This window comes from Fistularia commersonii, chromosome 34 (assembly GCF_037954325.1).
Source record: "Fistularia commersonii isolate RoL2024-O1a breed Wild chromosome 34, RoL_Fcom_v1.0, whole genome shotgun sequence".
Taxonomy (NCBI): domain Eukaryota; kingdom Metazoa; phylum Chordata; class Actinopteri; order Syngnathiformes; family Fistulariidae; genus Fistularia; species Fistularia commersonii.
The window spans coordinates 4,952,709-4,973,124 of NC_141317.1; the positions used below are offsets into that span (position 1 = coordinate 4,952,709).

Below are 20,416 nucleotides of genomic sequence, written 5' to 3' on the forward strand. Positions count from 1 at the left end.
GGGATGTATAACTTGTGCAAGCACCTCAGCGCACACGCAGACTGTCCGGTTGAACCCATTTAACTAATGATCACGGTCATAAATCTGATGACAGCTGCAGCCGCAATGATAGGAATGAAAACGTATTCGAGCTTATGTTAGTTTTAAAAGTTTTTTTTTTTTCCAGTAATCATGTGTGGTTCCCAGGCCAACCAGAGAATTGTGAAACTTAACTGCAACCTCAAGTGTCTCATTACATGGAGATGAGCACACAAAATTTTTCCCCATCTTTATTGGCTTAGTGCAGAGCATATCGTATTAGTATTTATTATAGTAGAATATTAATTGAATATAGCATACACGGGTTTGTTTAACCGCGGTCCCTGAGCCAAAACCTTAGTTGAAAGACCTTAAAAAGTATTGACGGGAGCGCAAGACAGAAATTTGACGCTTTTTAACCTGATGCCTCAAAAAGGTGAAAAAGAAAAATGATTGTCCTTTTCGCTTGGTTAGTTTATCACCAACTGCGACCAACAGTAATGTCTCCGTGCATATGTTGCATTTATGAATTATATGTTGTAATACTGATATACTGTAACACATACATGCTTTTCTCCAAGGCATTCTTACGCTCCTCCTCCGTGTCGGCTGCTGCTGACCATTGGCTGGAGGTGTCGTCCATCAAGGCCGAACCTCCGTCATCCGCTAGAACACCGGTGCACTGCATGTCCTGGGGAGATACACCGGCAAAATGTTTATTCAGCAGCCCGAGGCCTCGAGCGCGGCTCTTGCGGGCAATTCAGTAGGTAAAGGGGGCTGGAGCAAGTGCGAGTAATGCAGGTTACCAAGGTGACCGGAGGTGGGGGACTGCAGCGAGGAGATGAGAACAGAGATTGAGTGATTAGAAAATTTGATTCAGATTGTCAGAGTTACTGATCAGAGCACATTAGCCGCAGATAGATGGCGAGATAAAAACACTAGATTTAGGGGATGCGACCAGCTGCGACGTGACGGTTCCTGATCGAGTTTTGCCTCCGTACGGATGGAGAACGCGGCGTCCCCAGGGCCCCAACCGCAATGGCATTACGTTTGTGATTCATACATTAGTCAACAGATGCCATTTTCTTATTTACCTACTGACAATGCCACACTGCGTGTTGATCCATCACATCGATATTTCTGAGGCAGCATAATCTAGGCCAGCCTTTCACAGGACTGCCTCATTGGCTGCAAATAGAAATGCATGCAGGATAAACCCAAGGTTACTGTGAACTAATCAGTTGTTTTCATATACATGACCTCTTTTTCATGCTTTTTCCTGGAATTGATATCATTTCCTCTGGGGGTCCTGGTGCAAATATAGAGTCATTGTGCACGTTGCAACAAAGCCTGTGACTAAAATCGTCTTTAACTCCGTACTTAACATCTGCAAGCACAGCTCGTGTTTGCGTAACCTATTTCTCTCTGCCTCACAATCATGACATGTATCCCCCCCGTATGCTTAAGACATGACTCACAACCATCTATCTTCGAATTTGTATCAACTTTGTCGGCTCTATTTTTAGCCACGGTTTTGGGAGGCCTTTGTAACGGCGTATGGACTTTCTCTCAGCTATGTAAACCTGAAGGAACAGCTGTCTGTTGTCACCTAAACCTCCGTGACCCATTGTCCTGGTCAAGCAGAACCTCCCCACCTTAAACACATACACAAACCTGCACGCACACACACATACAAATTAAGGATGCAGGTGTCTGACCAAGGGATAGACAGACAGACAGACACACACTGACATATATTGAAAGGAAAATGGAAAGGATGGGACTTTCTTGTTGACTTCGTCCTAACATTGCAAGCTTTGTGTCACTCTGAGGTGTGTGTGTTTGTGTGTGTGTGAGCGCGTGTGTGTGTATGACAGAGACAAAGAGAACGAGAAAGCAGGAGACAGAGAGGCTCCACGAAGACCTTCGCTCTCCCGGCCCCTCTGCCCTGTTCGGAGAGCTCCAGCCTGGCTGACAGGTCTCCCGGGCTCCCTGATCACAACCAGATGTGCTGTGGCAAAGCCCACAGGAGGAATTACGATCGTCTCCCTCTCTTAAGTTGCATGTTTTGATTTTTAGTCCAGCCAGTTCATGAAAAACATTTGTGGAAAAAATAATGCTTTTTGCAGATGAAGCCTATCATTTAATTTCATTAAAGCAGTATCTAGAAATGTTCTATAATGTTCACACAATACTTTTTTATTACCATGTGAGTCAAGCGAAAATATGATAACAGTTTTGGCAGAATTATACATATACATATATATGTGTGTGCGTTTTCTATGTATGTGTGTGTGTGTGTGTATATATATATATATTATACATATATATATTTTTTTTTTTTGTGATATTCAAATTTTTTTCAAGGAACTTCTATTCGAGTGCAACTTGTTTGCCATTAGATGTGCAAGATAAGGTGTTCGGAGGAGGAAGGCTTAATGGGGTGTCACACTCTTGACCAACTTGACCAGCCTCACTGTCTGCAGTCATAGAGTTTTTGATACCGTTTCTCATTGCTGCTATTGCTTTGTGAAGCTGTTTTTTTTCTTTTTTTAATTTGCACATTCAAATGAGTTATTTTCTTTAATCGAAAAGCCGTGCAACTTGACGGCGTTTGGATCGCCATCAGGGACAATACCGCGAAGGAAAGGGGTGAAAAGGAGAAACCTATTCCCAGACACGTGGCCAAAGAAGGAAGGCAGACGGGAGAGACGGAAACCACAGCGCGGGGACGTCTGACCTACATAATTGAATCCGTCTCTACCTCTGCCTTGCTCTCTCTCTCTCCGCTGATTGGCAGTAAAAACACCAAAAGCACCGACCTCACCCACTTGATGTAATCGTATTAGCAGCTTCTGACACGTGGATGAGACTGAAATTAGAAGAACGCGGCGTCAAGTGCTCAAACCTCATTTTCTCTCTTCTTTTTTTATACTGACACCTTTGAAGCTCTGCTGATTCACGCATTATTGCTGCTTTGTGCACATCAGCCTCGCCGGAAACACCGAGCAATTCTAAAAAGCCGCTTCAGCCGATCCGTGGGTCAGAGTTGCGAGGAAAACGAAAAGCATGTGTTCCACGTAATATTCCTTCTCTGTTCTCAAAAGCCAAGTCATTTCTTTTTTTTTTTGTTTTTTAAACCTGTTTGTGCTACTTCTCTTCCTTTTCACCAAACACATGCTTTTGGAAAAGTGTGACTCACACATCACACAGGTCTCTGCCCTCCGGTCGTCTGGCTCATCGATGTCGTGAAGACCCTTTTATTCATTTAGACTGGCTCGCTGTGTGTCTGTGTGTGTGTGTGTGTGTGCATATTAAAACCAGGAGAGCTACAATCATACATTTATCTGTACACTTGTTTTGCTTCATAATTGAGCTCCTCCGGCGGGAGTTATTTCAAGAGCTCGCTGGAGGGCCACGGCGACAAAGAGTACTGATGTCACCTTGCCGCCAGGTTCCTCACCGAGAATATTACCCCCTCTTCCTCGCCCGGTCCCTCGTTCCCGGTCCGCCGACATTAAACTCCCTGCTAATAAATCTGTATTAGATTTGCACCTTGTGCTCTGGCTCGCATGAGCGACGCTAAATGTGATACAGCAGTTTTCGTTCGAGCGTAAAAATTACAAGTAGGACTTATTATTCCCGCTGACGTTGTCGTATTGGACGAAAATAAACAGGAAAAAAACAATTTTTCAAATAGTGTCGCCGTTACTGCGCGGTAGATCAAGGAGACAGACCTGGGTGTTTTGCAGTGAATCAGTTATGTAACTGGGAGACTGTAGTGTAGCTGGTGACAGGTCCTCCGGGCTTGCCAGGCCATCTTTCCACTCCTGGAACACACACACACACACACACACACACACACACACACACACACACACACACACAAACATCTGCATTTCAGAATAACAGTCCATCATATCCGTGCTCCTGATCGCTGACACACAAGCAGCTGCATGATCACATAAGTCACGAAACACAGCGGCTCCTGTTTCTTCACGCTGTTACATCACATCTCCTGCTGTCGTGGTACCTGTCCCAACCTCCGACGTCTGCCATGTTCCCGAGAGCCACCGGGGTCGGGAGCTCGGCTTTACGTAAGACGGTCACTTTCACTGTTTACCCCAGAACCGGGTCATTCTGGGGTCAGGTATTGGAAAAGGGGAGGGTTCGTCGAGCTCACCAGTTCCCGGTGGGTGACCGGCAGGATGGCGACGGGGTCGTCGGGTCTCGGGGAGCTCGCCGCTTCGTAGCTGTGGCTGTGCGACGGAAGGGGTGGGGGCTTTCCCTCGATTTTGCGGATCTGACGTTCCCCTTTGGCGGAGGCGCCGGCGCTGAGTTTCCGCACGGGGTTTGTGAGCCATTTCTTCAGGGTGCTGACGGAGCGCTTGGAGCCGGGGGAGCTGGGGGCCGAGCTCCCCGACGCCTGCGGGGGGAGGGACGCCACGGAGGTAGAGATGCTGCCCTCACTGCCCGCTGCAGAATATGAGTCTATAGAAAAAAGGTAAAATAACAGTAAAGAATGTTCCACTTTTATATTTGCTGTTTTTTTAATGTCTTTCCTTTTTTTTTTCTTTTCTTTTTGGATGGATGAGTACCCGATTATGCATTAAAAGAGGTGCAGGTTAGTGGGAGGAGGATTGGAAAACAGAGGGCACGTATGCCACGGCAGAGAAGACGCAAAAGAGAGAAATAAAAACAAAAGAGTGGACATACAAAAACGGGCTTCCTTTGCAGCGGCAAGCTGCGCGATGAAAGAATCTCTATTTATACCGAGCGGATGGTTTTTTTTTTTAACATTTGACTTGTGCGTCCGCGCACGCAGACAGGTCAGGTCAGTTGACATTTGAGGAGGATTCGAGACAATTTGCAGATCAGCTCCACAGCCGTGATGTCAGAACATGGGAAGTGAGCTCGGAGTGGCGGGCGGCGTCCGGACGTCAATTTTTCAACCCTTTGTAGAAAATAGAACCCGCGCACAGGATCTGTTTGTTTTTTTCTCTCTTGTGCGCCGTTTCCATCCTGCCTCTTCCAGCCAACTCTTACTGCCCCTTCTTCTGAGATGGATCCCGCTCCGTGCCGGCCTGTTTGTCTGCAGGGTTTTATCTGTTGCGCTCAGACACAGTTCATGCATCACGTCTTTTTTTTTCCCTCAAACTTATCTCCGGCCCTTCATCACCAATCCCTTTCAGACGGAGAAACACCTCCCTTAGCTAAGGGAAGTAAATACAAAAGTATTTCTTTTGCACTCACAAAAGATTTATTTGTCTATTTTTTAATCATGCAGAGCACAATTTGACTGAATGCACTGTTATAATACTGATTATTTGTTTTGTTTGGCTGGACTGGAGGCTGTAGATAAAGCTTACCACGCAAAAATTATCTGGTGCAATCCATCAAATTATGACGTTTTTTTTTGTTTTGTTTTGTTTTGTTTTTTTTGTGGTTTGCTTTTTAAAGCACATTGTCCATTTGATTGGTTATTGAATTCATCATGCGTCCCATTTTCAATAAGACAACACTCACCCCCAGATGATTTATTATGAGAGCCATAGATAGGACTTTCTCCAGAACACTTAAACCGGATGGCAACTTCAAAAGCACAACCAGAATAAACTTTGCATTTCCTTCTTTATGTTTTTTTCCACACTTTATTTAATTGCTTTGGAAATAAAGCACCCACCACAGCAGCAATCAGCAATATCGAGTTGTATAAAACATTCTCCCTACCTATTGCTACTGGTGCAAAAAAAAACAAAAAAAAAACAAAACCTCAGTCACAGAGATTAAAAATGTCTGACCTCAGAGCGGAAACTCTCTGGTTCAAATACAGTACATTGTTTGTGGATTCAAGCTGCTAACACAAATCTTGTCTATTTGTGTGTTTTCACCACAGCAACAACAGGATCCCTGTAATCTCACCCCGCAGTCCTTCACCATATGTATATTAAAGGCATAATGTGTGTGTTTGTGTGATCCCGCATCGGTTTAGATTTCCCATAGTCGCCGCCGCCAATCTTTCCCCGACCCCGCTCTTCTATTCCACATGAAAGCGCGTCAGGAGATCTAAGGGTTGGGGGGCGGAGGGACGATACATGGTGCAGAGAGGAGTACAATGAAATGGCCAAACCCCGCAGGGCAGTTTCTGAAACCCTAAGCAATTATTTGATGGCGCCGACACAGTGAGGCAACTTGTACGGAGAGGGAAGATCCATCTTCTCACAGACTCATCAGGCGACATAATATGAAAAAAAAAAAAAAAAAGTAAAAAAATTACAATTAAATTCAATTTTCAACGCCGCTGGTGTGAAAACCCTCACTTCAAAAACGAATCTACACGGTTCTTTAGTAAAAGTGAATTACCGAGAAATACCAAGCGAATTTGCCTGCCAAAACTGGAACCCTAATCACAAACAAGAGCCAGACCCGCGGGTTCGTGTTTCCCGGTGTTAGCGGCTCGGTTTCAGTCGAGGCCAGGTCAAGAGGTCAGAGTGCAGAGCCCCGTAACGTGGCGTCTAACCAAATCCAGACATCAGCTGAGATAGTTTATCGAAAGAAAAAAGAAAAGGGTGATACCCTCGGAGTGTGTGCGCAATTCAGATTCTGCAGCAATAACACCACGGCTTTGAGATTTTGAACTCCAGCTCTGACAAACATACGGATTAGTAACACGCAGCTTCGTAATGAGGCCCGTCCCCATGGCGACATGACAGTTTTCCTTCCATTGTGTCAGTTTCCCCAGTTGACCCTGGAAGCATTAATTTCTGTATTGTTATTAAACCTCATACAAGATGTCAAAATTATTATCATTTCTTTCAATTGGCTCTCAGTCACAGTAACGGCGAGGAAACTGCGGAGCACAATGGGAAATGACAAGCTTCCCCTCGGCACAACCTGCCTCCACTCGCCCCACACGTCGCAGGATGAGAGGAGGTGATGCTATTATACACCTACATCATGGAAATTCAGAGAGGTAAAAAAAAAAACAACCTTCCCACTGTTCCTCTGCTGCTGCGTGCTGATGGTGCCCAGGGATATTCATCTTGATAATGGCGCTTCTAAGAAAAGATTACCCTGGCTGATTTTGTTAATGCAGCTTGACTGTTGTTTATGTGCTTGTGATAATCAGCAGCCGAATGAGCAGGACAACAGGGCTGCATTAAGCCGGCTTGATCTGCGGTGATCAGTTAATGCGGGGCTTTTACCCGCCGCCCACCGGCTGCGTGATTGAGCTGCTAGAAGTCTCATTCGAAAGCCGTCGCGCCGAAGAACTGCGATGCCGAGCTGAGCCGAGCTCTCTTCAGCTAAGTAGTTTTAGATACGCGGTCGTGAAGTTTTGAATCCGGCTTTAGCGGATATCGGTTTAATATGAGCAAGATGTCGGACCCCGAAGTTCTGTTTGAAATGCAATGAAACTCCAGATGATACCCAATCCAAAAATGGTCTCAAATAAACAAACCTTATCATAAAAGCCAACAACACAGAGAATCACCTGAAGACAGTCTGACACTGTAGAAATGTCAGAATAATGATTTTCATCGATCTTGGGTATTCACCAGAATCTTAACGTCCATGTAATAAGCGCCAGGCTTTGTCTTGCTAACACGATTCAAAATGTATCAAAATATCAGCATTGGCATTTTTCTCAACATTCACAACAACAACCGGCATCAAAAGTGTCCATCAGTCGTACATGAACATTGAAGAGCATGGACGGCCAGTTCAGATTAGATCCGTTTCTTCGTTCATTCATTATAAACACTGCTTATCTGCTTATGGGGGTGCCGTTCCAGCTGTCATTGGTGGAGAGGCGTTCACACCCTTGCGAGCCAAATTTGACTTATTCGGCACCAAATCGCAAAAGACTCGTCTTATGACTTTCCGTGTACGACAGGTTTGGACTTTGCTCTTTAGAATGATTTCGAGCAACCCAGCACTCTCCCTTTTGGGCGATCACTTGGCGACAGTCGCGAGGAAGTGAGCTCAATGCGGGCGGCCTTCTGTCTCGACCAATCACGGGCGTGGACCGTTTAAGGCAGAGGTGTCAAACATACGGCCCGTGGGTCGGGATCGGCAAGGGTGTTCAACCAGGCCCGCAGAATAATTTGAAAGTGAAAAAATGCATATAAGACAAGGATTTATTTTTTTTAATTAAATGCAATTCAAGAATTTCCGCTAGGGGGCGCACTCTTTTGATCAGAGTAGACGACAATCAGCGTCACTGAGACGGACCAATCAGCAGACGTTATCAATGTACCACCTGCTGCTTGTTGTGACGTTTTTTCTTCCCCGTTCTCTACCTCCCCGCTACCCCCTCATTAGCCAAAATGTCGTTATCAAAACAGAGAAAAGTAGTTAAAGAGTGTAGAAATTTCAAAGAAAAATGGACTACGTCCTATTTATTTACGGAGTCGCATGGGAAACCTTCGTGCTTGGCGTGTTTGCAACAAGTTTCGTTATTTGAGGAATATAATATTCGGCGCCACTACGAGACTCATCATAGCGAAAAATATGACAGCTTGCAAGGACAGTGAGAAGAGATAAGATCAACGAATTGCTGGCGGGTCTGAGGAAACAGCGTCCACTTTCACCCAAAGCAGAGAAATCAGCGAAACAGCGGTAAATGCCAGCAAGCTAATTGTTAGCGAAAATGTGCAATCTAAAGTTAGTCACCAGCTTCACTACAAACGAGTATGGTGGAATTCAATTTTCATGCAACTCCATACATTTTCAGTATGTATTGTATGTGTATGCATGTTTCAGGTATGAAGTTTACACATTTACAGGACAGGTGAATACTTTCTTCTTTTCACATTTAATAGCACTCTTTTTAGTTTGTAGGGTGTAGGCAGGGATTCAATTCAGATTTTATATGCACATGTGTAAATGGTTTAAAAATCCCTGTCTTTATAAGTCTCATTTTATCTTAAAGTGCATTACTATATTTTTCAATATCAATTACTTGTTAAAGTTTTTTGCCTTTGTATGATCAGTAGGATCGCATGATCACATGATTGCAATGCATCCATGTGAATGATAGAAGTAAATTGCACTTTTGTCAAAGGAAATATGAGGTGTTTCATGAAATGTTTTGTAAAGGGATTGTTCATTAAATTCCAAGATTTTCCTAATGTCCTTGTACTTCTTTACACCAAAACAGAGGAAAGACATATTTTGGTTATTTATTGCTGAGTATGCCATTATTTTAATGGTCCGGCCCACACACGTCTACCTAGGCCGTATTTGACCCGCCATGAGAAATGAGTTTGACACCCCTGGTTTAAGGTCTCCGATGAACTGACAGCGTGTTTCGGGGCTGAGGGAGGGAAACCCCTGGGGACCTTCTTAACTGTTAGCTGGGAACGCTAACAATTATATTCATATTCTGTTGCAGTTTTTGTTGCACTAATGTTCATTTATCGATCATTTGATTATGATCAAGTTTCACGTAACTCTTGTTACATATCTAATAGGCGCTAATGTTTTGCATTAAATCGAATTTTTATCTCTACATCTGTTCTAACTGTATTCCATGAACTGCGTGTTTTCGTGTATTCTACAGTTGAATTCGATTATCCTGTGACTATCTGTGACCAAGCTTGCGCAGTCATGTGAAGAGGGGGAAAAATCCGGTGGCGTTTTCTTGCGAAGGTCACGGATGTCAGAGCCAGATATGACCAAAGCAAAAGACGAACTTTCTAACTTTTGAGATTTCGCGGCCTCGAGTGAAAGAACGACGAAAAAGTGCACAGCTACACTGTCGGTGGTCTCTGGGTGAAGGTCGGTCAAACTCCCCTTTATTGATTGGGTGTTAAGTGAGAGCTCATAAGATAAACAAGCTAAAAGCGTTCAATGAAGCAAACTTGTTTACAGCCGCTCCGCTCTGGAGATCTGGCAATGCCCTCTCCATACATAAGTAGCACGTCATCGATACCCGTCCAGTCAGATATGCGGGTATCGACCCGCTCGTACCCCCAACCTCTGGTGGGGATTCTGTTCAGTTGAACGCGCAGTGTCCGACATCTGCTCTTCCTGTCTCATGCAACCGTCAAGACTGACATGACATCAGAAGCTGTTGACCTACTAGTCAACACCATGTAACACGTTAAACGCCCGATTCTAGAGACAGTTTCAGCTGCCAATCACCGGCGGCTCGCAGGCACCGGACGCCCACCTGCATACTTGCTTTCGAGCCGCTCCCCCCCCCCTCTCCCGCCCGTGTTTTCCGGAGCCCTCTCCGCTTCATGCTCTTTAGCACGAGCTCTACTTGCGTATTGCATTTCCTCCACTCAGGGGAAATGGACACTCTTCGCATTAGCTACAGCCAGACCCGCTCTGCACTCGTGCATCCAGATGAGAAATCAAAGCACTTTACTACATGAATCATATGATCTTAAATGCCCTGAAAAGGGATTTATATTCAAATTAAAATGGAGATTAAATGAATTTTGCGACATTTTGTACAAGCTAATGTGTCTTTTCTGTTACTGTTCTCCCACTCTGTTATATCTCCTTGGGCCAAAAGAGGATTTTTGTGTGTGTTGTTTGTGTGGTTTCTGATTAATTGAAACTGACACTTGACTGTTCCCTTTTTTCTCCCCCCCCCCCCCCTTCTTTTTTCCTTTTCCCTCCGCATCTATCTGCAGTGCAGTGATTTTTTAGACTTTGGCTCAGGTCCTGCCCCGGGAGCTCAACACACAGCTCCCTTCTGTGATGCAACACTCTGCCCCAGAGCTGCTGATAGCGACGCAAGCATGTAAAACCAACCGGTAGGAAAAAAAAAAAAAACAACTGCACTCCTGTCCTTTCCCATGTTTCTCTTCTTCATATTATGAAATTTGCAAAACTACAAATCTACTGATAATAACTGGGTTTTGATGAAACATGGAAAAATAGGGTAAAGAATAAGAGATCGGGTAAGAGATGTAATAATTTTGATCTGCACTAAATAAAGGTTAATCAACATCAATACAGATGCAAGTAAGTATAGGGAAGCAGATGGTAAAATGTGTGAAATGCGCTAACGCTAAAGTATGAAGTGTGCTAATTCCTCTTCTCAAACATATAGAGGTTTTATAACATGCACGCAATCATATACATGAGTGTGCTTGCATGTCTTAACTTTTGAAGAGACACATTGCAGTCAGACAAGTGAACAAAGATTTCCTGTCCTCCTACTGACCTAGTTTGTGCGCGTCCGTGCACACACACACACACACACACACACACACACATGTGCACACACACACATGCACACACACACACACACACAAACATGATTCCAAAAGCAGAGAAGGAAATACGTGGTAGACACAGTCAAGTGACACACAAACAAGCCATCAGGGTCAGTTTCCCACCACTTCCACCATGCACACACACACACACACACACCCACAAACACAAACACACACACACACAGACTTTTTTTGGGTGTTTTTCTTTATGATCACCGTAAACGCTACATGAGTGCAAGTAACAATTAATCAGGGCTGTAAGGAGATGATGCCAACAAAGATGAGACTCTGAAACAGTGGACTATTGGGATTTAACAACCTAAACCCCAGATTCCAGGCCGTAGTCAGATCCCCGCAAGTTTGGAGGTGCATTTCAAGAGGTAAAGTGCATTTACATAAAGGATAATGCCTGCATTTCCCATCACCTAAGAGCTTCCCCCAGTGGGCACCTACTAGTTTATGAGAGAATAGATCAGCATTGATGAGACGAGGCTAACCGGTGTCATTGTTTTGTTTCGTTATTTCCTCTCTGGGATTCCAGGCAGTGTGAGACTAGAAGAGTGGATATGTTTGTGATAAACGTGAAAATGGTAGAACAGTGGTTCTCAGACCTCTGTCAGTGCCCCCCCCGCCTCCCCCCGTAAAGGAAATTCACATTTACTAAGTCACATGAACCACACCATCGCCTTAATCATCCGGAGCATACAAATGATTTCTTATTTTTAATATCATGGCAATCCTTAGGTGACTTCCAGAATTGTGCTTTTTCTTCTGCATTTTTTTTTTATTTTCAAGTTATTTCTGGCAGATACTTGGGCGTTTAGTTTTTTTTTTTTTTCTTAATTACAGATGGCTATTTGTCGCGGGTTTCGAAGACGAGGGCTAAAAAAACAACAACAATAAAATGAAGTAGAAAAAGAATGATGAAAAAAAATTATATAAAGCTGATTTATCATCTTTTTCTTTTGTAACAAGGGCTAAAATAAGCTTTAATTTTAAATTTGATTTGATTTCCGACAATATCTGTCTATTCATCTCCCCGCCCACCAATCTTTTCCCGTAATTTTCTCTGTCTTTTGGGAAAGCCTGAGAGTTCCAAACTCCAAACGCCCTCGCAGTGTGACTCGGTGAGGGCACAAATTGGGGATTAAAGTTGTAGTAAGGCCTCTTTCGTGCATTATCAGCCAAGCATTACAGGATCAACAGAAGAATACTTGAAGGAGAAGTTTGGGGGTTCATTATTTTGAAGATCCTTTAATTAATCCTGCATGCAGAAAAATAATCTGTTCTTGCATGTGTGTGTGTGTGCCACATGGGTGTGTGTTTATGCTTATGTTACAAAGCTATTAAAATGCCATTTTGTCCAGAGCAATATATATTTTGACAGCTGCCAAGAGTGCAAACTATTGATCGCTGTTAAGAGGTCTCAAGCAACCCCACCTCTTTGTTTTTCACATTGTAAAAAAAACAAACATTTCCCGTAAATCTGATCGAATTTTATTCACGACTCAGATGTTTCGCTGGATGCGGGGAAATGTTTCTTTTATAATCAGGAACAAAACAGTATGATTTTGGTTTTGCCTCACCGCCAAAGTATACAGCAAAGTCAAGTTTATCCACAGGGGTTTGATTCCTCTACGAATCCCTTTTGTTTCAAAGGCCAAAGATAGACGGCGACCTTTTGGCCCGTGGAATCCTTTAAGTTGTCCAACTTTTAACACAAGTTGAAAGACTGGACAGCTGTGATATAAATCAAACTAACCCTCAGCTTAAACTCCGCCATTTTGTCGTTTTGCGTGTTTGTTTTTTTTTTCGCCTGCGTGCCAGTACGTGTGCATGTGTGTGTGTAAAATGTCAAAACGGGTCATGAGGCAAATGCTGATTGGACGCCACGGTGACCCTCGGCTGCTGAAAGAAACGCCCTTGACAGCCTGATGGTTGCTCACCACTGACGGCCCGCTGTTAAGGAAATAATGAGTCAACAGCACAAAATATGAGAGTGACAAAGGCAGTTATTCACAATGAGCACACTCAGCCTGTACAGGAAGAGGAGCTGCTGACTTGCCAACTCGGCGATGATATCAGTGTGATGGAACCACAACAGATCCGCAGCCGTCTGGATACAAAGGAACTCGAAGACCTTGACCGGTACCGCAGATTACTGATAAATTAGGTTTCTTTTCCTGCTTTCTTGCGATCTTTAATTTAAAAAAAAAAACAACTCTGTTTTCCTCTGGTGATTTTATTATTTTAGTCAATCTGGAGAGCGATAGTTACAGGGTTGTATGTGGACAACAACACGGAGAGGGGTCCCAAACACGTCCCTTAGAGCAGGGGTCTCAGACTCGCGGCCCTCGGAACAATATTTTGTGGCCCCCTGCCTGAAATCAAATCTTTGTGTTAGTGTGGCCCGTGTGTTTTTTCTCACATGCATCTGGAAGTTTTATACAGTGGGTTTCAGAAAAAAAACAGGTCAAGGAAAAAATGAAAAAGTAATTTTGCAATGTATTATTTGCCTCAAAATTTGAAAACAAAATGATTTTTGATGAAAAAACATCTGCTGACATTATTAAGACGGGCAAAAATAAAAAGATTGATTTAATAACCGGAAAAGCCACCACTAGCCTTGTAAACATTATACCTCCTTTTCTACATGCTACCAATCAATTTCTAATAAATTCTAGTGGGAAATTTTCCCACTATGACAAGATTTTCTCTTTTAACTCAGCAATATTTTGTAGGATGTGATTTCATCAAATCTTTTTTAAAATTCATTTTTAATATTAATTCATCACATATTTTTTAGAGAAAAAGTCCATTCCATGTAAAGATTTTTATAATTTACCTGTTGACCTCCTCTACACTAAAACAAAGGGAAAATTTGGACTTCCTGTAGGTAATGATTTTACAGGTCTGGCCCCCGTGACATCAAATTAGGCCGTATGTGGCCCCCGGACCAAAATGAGCGATCAGCAAGCGCATATACACTTATACATACTGCTGTTCATGATATTGTTTATCATACACTAAATGGAATGGGCGTGGAGGGGTATGCGATGGCACCGCTACGCCTGCGGTGGCTGAAAACCGTGCCAAAATTAAAAGCAAATCGTGATTCCAACCGGCAACTGCGGCAAAGGCCGGCCAGGATGCCTGCGAGGAAAAGCCAAACACAAAGCTGCCGTGCCCGTCGGGCCGAGAGGACGTCGAGGCTTCCTCCTGGCCCCTTGACTTCCTCGCCGCTTCCTCGGGCACCTGCTGTTTTTCCCCAGCCGGGTGCGTACAAGGTCACCGCTGTATGTTGATCGTGCGCATTGGAAATAAACCCACACGCACGTGCACGTGTTTTACTATTTGATGTGGAGGTTGACCGGTCTTGCACGGCGTCTGACCCGTAAAAGATAAGAGGTGTGATGTTCCAAGGGTTCTCATTCTGACTTGGCTTTCCAGATAAATATTCGCCTTCCTTTCCATTGTCTCTACCTCCCTCCCCTCTCATTGCCATAGCAACTACACCAAGAAGTAGAGAGCGAGAGATGGCCAAACAAAAGATTAGCCATCGGCAAAGACATCAAATCAGCCTAAACACGTGGGCGCGTACACGGTAGCTCCCGTTGCACTTGAGAAAAAACACCTGTAAAAATTAGCACGGGCGAGCATCAATATTAATACGCTATTCTGCAGAACAATATCTTATTATTCTTTTGAAAAATACGCATTCCAAATACAAAACCATCTGCACCTGTCAGCTTTAGGCTATTCAGAATGCTATATATCTGGAGCAGCAGCTCTCCATATGGTGGTGATCCTATGAATGGATCTGAATACACTGGATAATGGATTATTTAAACTGGCTTGCATCTGAGGATAAATAAGTTCATTATGTATCATCTGCCCAAATTATTACCCAATGTGTCACTGGTTGAGTAAAAATAATATTTTTTGTTATCTAATAGTTCTAGACAGTTAGTTTAAGACCACATGAACTTCCCCAAAACATTTTTGTGATGCTTTTCTGGCTCCAATAAGAACGTCTTCTGTTTGTCACATACGATCATCCGGCCGTATTTTCTTCTGTAAGTTGTGTTTTACAGCGAGAGCCAAGAACTCGCTGTAAATTTACCAACGCATAAAATAATCAGGAATGAGCTATTCGAGCTATTCGCTTTAGAGCGTCCTCCGCCGACGGAGGGCAAGGAGACGTCCAAAATAAAGAATTCGGGTCAGGAGTCAACACAACAAGAATGCCGTTCGCTCCTTCGATGTTAAGCAAAAGCTCAACTCAACAAGTCGCTGTTTCGACAGCACCGTCATCCATTCACGACGGACGTTGCTCTCCATAAAATCACATCTTTCGCTCACAGCCGTGCACATCTCCGCTTCGATTCTGAAGGACAACGCCCCCGGCGGCTATTTCTGGGGAGACCTGTAGCATAAAAGTAAAGATCATTTAATAAGGATAAGGAAGCGAACGCTATGAGAGGAATTAGTCCTGAGACCTAAAGACGACCGACACCCCTGAAGACCGCAGACATAAAAAGGTCCATATGGTCTTAAGGTGGGGGGGGTTGCAGGGGGGAAGTGGCTCCTCTCCCCCTCTGTGCTGTTGGAGAATTCTTTCTAAACAAGGTATGGAATGCACTCCTGTGTTTCATAATTTGTTCCCTCATTCTCCTCCTCTTCACATTTACAAACAGAGCCTTAAGGAAGAGAGGGAGCGAGAGAGAGAGAGAAAGAGATGGAAAAAGAAGAAGTGCACAGGAGCCCTGGAAATATGTCAGAGGAAGGTTGTTCAGTAGAGCAAAAGTAAAAGAGCCGAGAACCAAGGTGGACGGTGCAAACAGTGGAAAGGGGAGAAGACATAATTAAAAACCGCACAACTGGCCGCGTGCCGACCCGTCTGAGGGAGAGGAGGAAGGGAGGGGAGAGAGAAAAAAAAAAGACAATGCCTAAGGAATAATCTTAAAGCTCCGCTTGTTCACATTCCAAAACCAACATATCACGCAACATTTAAACCAAAAGCCATTCAGCTTTAAGGAAGAGTCGGGTTTCTGCAGGTCTACTCATCCGTTCGCACCGCTCTCTCTTTCAGTCGGAGAAAAACAATAATGATCAGCCGGCGGAGGGAGACGGGGGGGCGGGGGGAGATGACGAGGTGTAGGGTGGGCTCGCGTGCAAAAATATCTCAGACCGCCGAGCGCAAGGCCGGGCCGCGGCGATCCAGCGGCATACCTTCATTTCAGCTATTTCTGTGGCTTTTTCCATAATGTCTGAAGTCTGCCTTATAAGCTGATGACAAAAAAGCTCCTCCAGGGGAGACATAAAAAGACACACCGCTTTTGTCACAACAATTTTCCCTTGCTTTTGCCAGCAGTGCTTTTTTTTTTTTTTTTGGTCAACGCTAAATCAATTAGTTAGGAAAATTATTCATGGGTCACGGGGTCAGCCGAGGGAAACGCCGGAGTCCGAGTCTTAAACACAACGACACAAGTTGCCCTTGAGCAAGGCCTCGCAGACTGGACTCGCAAGGGTCCGTGAACAAATTCTTCATCTGTACCGGACTCTTGTATCATACGCATTTAATTCACGTGTAATAGAATGAGCTGATCTATCAATGAGTCGGCCATTCAGCCTTCAGAGGAAAAAAAAAAACAATCGACTATTATTCATTTTAATCAATTGATTTTTTTTGGAAACGCTTCTTCTGACTGTTGCAATCGCTTAAGAAATCTGAGGTTGCACCCTGGAGGAGTTGGGCAATTAAAATCTCGCTTTTGCATGATTCATAGAACAAAAACAGCGACTGGTCACGATCAGTCACGTGGAATTGATTTGATAATGACTCGAGTTTGTACACACACATGGTTGTGTGAGTGTGAGTGTGTGAGTGTGTGTGTTCTTGCTCATGTGCCGGTGATGTACACAGATATTCACTTACAAATACGCAATCAAATGGAGTGTAAGGCCATTTCAGCTCCATTTATGGTCATGTTGTGGATCAAAACTGTTCCGTTTGTGTTTAAGACTGTTGTCTCTCTGTTTGCCATTCATCCGTATATGTGTGTGTGTGTGTGTGTGTGTGTGTGTGTGTGTGTGTGTGCGTGTGCGTGTGTGTGTGTGCACAAGCACGTGCACGCATTTGCATCATTTGCTGGAGGCGTCCGTGTCCTAATCCACTGCATGCATCTATGAGTCGAATGAAGTTACATATAGAAATATACAGTTTGCACTCTTTTTTTCTTTTTCTGTTTGAGCAGTGCGAGAAGGAAAGAAAGAAAATAGAAAGAGGGGAAGAAGGAAAAAAGGAACGAGGGAAAGAGGGAAAGGTACAATTGAGAGCTATCCCACAGGGCAACAATGCAGGTCAGGGGCAAAAGGTCGCAATCAAATAGATGCAGACACAGTATTTGGGGAAAAAAAAAAAGAGTGTGTAAATTTCCTTTTTTTTACAATTGGTGATAAAAACATCAATGTGTTTCTTTGCAAAAGCCTCCGGAGATACAATACTGCAACATCATCTTCACCTACGAATGAAAAGTGCATCACTTTGCTTACATTTTGGGGGAAATGCGTTAACATTAGCGCACATCTGCACCTGTGGGCCGAAGTGTAAAATCCTTTGAGACATTCATGTTTAATTACATGTTTTCCGTCTAAAATCCTTGACATTTTCAATGTCAATTTGAATTTATTTATGTATTATTTGTTGTAATGAATGTGTCACTATTCAAGCACAGACATGTTTTTCCTGCCTGATGATCCGTTCTCATGTTTTTATTGTGAACAGCTTAAGTGGTAATTTTTATGTATTTATTTATTTATTTGTTTGTTTATTTCTTTCAAAAGAAGATTATCGTCCTTGAGTTTATTTTGTCAGTTGGTGTCGGCTGAGCCACCGTCATCGTACGTAGCGAAGGCTTGTTGCGGCAAAGATGAAACATAGAAAAAAGGATTATTTTGGCCGCGTAGGGCGCAGGTTTGTATCTTACATCGCAGCTTAACATTTCCATGTATGTATAAGGAAAACACTGTCATCATTGAGAGCCTGTACAGACTTTGAATGTGAATTCTTTCTTCTATTTTTGTCACTATTGGATTTAAAAAAAAACAAAAAAACAGAAACAAAACGAGAGATATATTTTTAACCTTGTCGTGTGCTCTGGTGTAAATGTCAAGCAGCCTTTTCCCATGCATGAATAGCCAAAACACATCCGCCCCGCCGCATCTGAATCGGCGAGTCAACAGGTTGCGGCTCCTTCTAGCCCGTGCAGTCAGCTGACTCCAAAGAATGCACGCCGATGGCCGAGCATCTAGTCGGAAACCTTCTGTCAGCCGCCTTTGCTGGGAAGCAGCTCTGGCTAATGGCCCTCTGACAGCCAATCTGCTAATGTGCCGTGCAGAGCTGCATTAACATCAGAGCTATGATGATACACACTTTTCCCTTTTATTACGCTCATCTCTCTCTCCACCTGTCCGTCTCGCCGGCCTCCTCTATCACGCCGAGCATCGGTCGGATGGATACCCTCTACCCTCCCCTAGGTGCTGCTCGGACCCGAAAGCTCACTTTTTTTCACGTACCAAAACAAATTCCATTTCACCACCGAAGGCGCCTTTCGGGTCTGTGACGAAATGTCTTCTTTCCAATATATTGATCGTGATTGAGAGGTAATGCATGAAAGGTATGAGTCAGAGGATCATCGATTTTTTTTTTTATTTTTTTTTTTTTTTTCTCTCTCTCTAAAGCGTTGCTGTGCTTTGCATTAAAAATAAGTGGCTTGGAAAAAGTGGCGAGTCTGAAGTTTGGGCCATTTTTTTTTTTTTTTTTTTTTTTTTTTAAATTAAAGCCCCTCAGTCCCTCAAATTTTTTAAACCACTTTGTCATTTTTTATTTTCATTGTTTTTTGCTGATTTTTTTTTGTACATACATGTTTGATGTCCTTGAGTGTTGAATAAGGCGTCTAAAATGAAATATTTTCTTGCTTTCTTTTTTCTTTCAGTCAGACCATTGTGGTGTTTCAGCAAATAAATGCTACTAGATAAATACACAACCATGCGCGTCCGTGCATGTGTGTGTCTTCGTGTGTGTGTATGTGAATGAGGGTAATGCAATGTCATAACTGTATATGGTAACATGTGTCATGCAGCTTACAAGTGAGTATTATTACGCTTGGGGTAGGAAATGAATCACGGATTACATTATAATTTGCTTTTGTCTCAGCGCCGTGGCTTTTTGGAATACATGAACGGCACAGAAACATCACAGTTTTGTCCAATGCAAAAGCAGGCGAGATTAAAATGGTTTAAAAAGAAAAAAATACGCCGGGATTCCTTCTCATGGATATCGGAGTCACATTAGAAATATTAAGGCTCACACCAAAACAATTTTGCAATTTTTAAAATCGCTTCTGGGAATACGGCTTCTGCCCTAGCTGCTGGTGCTCAGAAAAAGCTTCTCTGACAAAATCGTGTGATGAGAAAAATTAAAAGGTTTCCTTTTTCTGTCAATTCTTAGTAACGAACTGAGGCTTAAATCTAAATTCGATCACTCGGGCAATTTCGCAAGGTTCATTTACGAGCCAATCAAAGCTCAGTAAAGATCAGGCAAAGGAGGGGAAAGGACATATTGAAGCTTCAATTCGAATCCCGCCGAGCCAAGAAGAATGTTCTTTCTCGGAAGACGAACTTGAGAAGTCCTAGATATCATGCTGATGTTAGACTGGGCTCAGTTATGTCTAGGAGAAATAAGCTAGATGAAGTGAATTTTCCCTTCCTCCTGGCGGGTCGTCGGTGCCAGACGGCCTGGTTTTTTGAGCGTTTCACAAACTGCTGAGCTACTGGAATTTTTCCCGCACAAACCATAGGGTTTACAGAGAGTAGACTGAAAGAGGAGAAGAAGCATCCAGGGGACGGCGGTTTCTGTGGAAGACCCCGTCTGTGGCGGAACCGACGGACCGGATTGAGTCGATACAAAGGCGAGATAATCGTGCGAGAAACATATCAGAGAAAGTTTTGCCCCTGTTGGGGAAAAGATCAGGAATTTATCCACAAGCTAAATAACTCACCTGCAATTAAGCCGCATGTTATACTAGTTAGAACCAGATTGTAGTAACTACATGATTCTGCACTTTGCATAATATATGAGTTGGTTTTTACATGGATAAAAC

The 20,416-nt window shown here is 43.5% G+C and overlaps 1 protein-coding gene across 3 annotated transcripts in view; it reads right to left on the reverse strand.

Annotated features, from left to right (window-relative positions):
* Nucleotides 1-20,416, reverse strand: part of arhgef25a (Rho guanine nucleotide exchange factor (GEF) 25a) — a 43,590-nt gene that overhangs the window by 10,154 nt on the left and 13,020 nt on the right. For all 3 annotated transcript variants that reach the window (XM_086141182.1, XM_086141183.1, XM_086141184.1), the window contains 3 exons: nt 4,202-4,509; nt 3,756-3,848; nt 585-709 (listed from right to left, as the gene is read on the reverse strand). In XM_086141182.1, the coding sequence (XP_085997308.1) occupies nt 585-709; nt 3,756-3,848; nt 4,202-4,509 (526 nt within the window). The remainder of the gene's footprint in view (nt 1-584; nt 710-3,755; nt 3,849-4,201; nt 4,510-20,416) is intronic.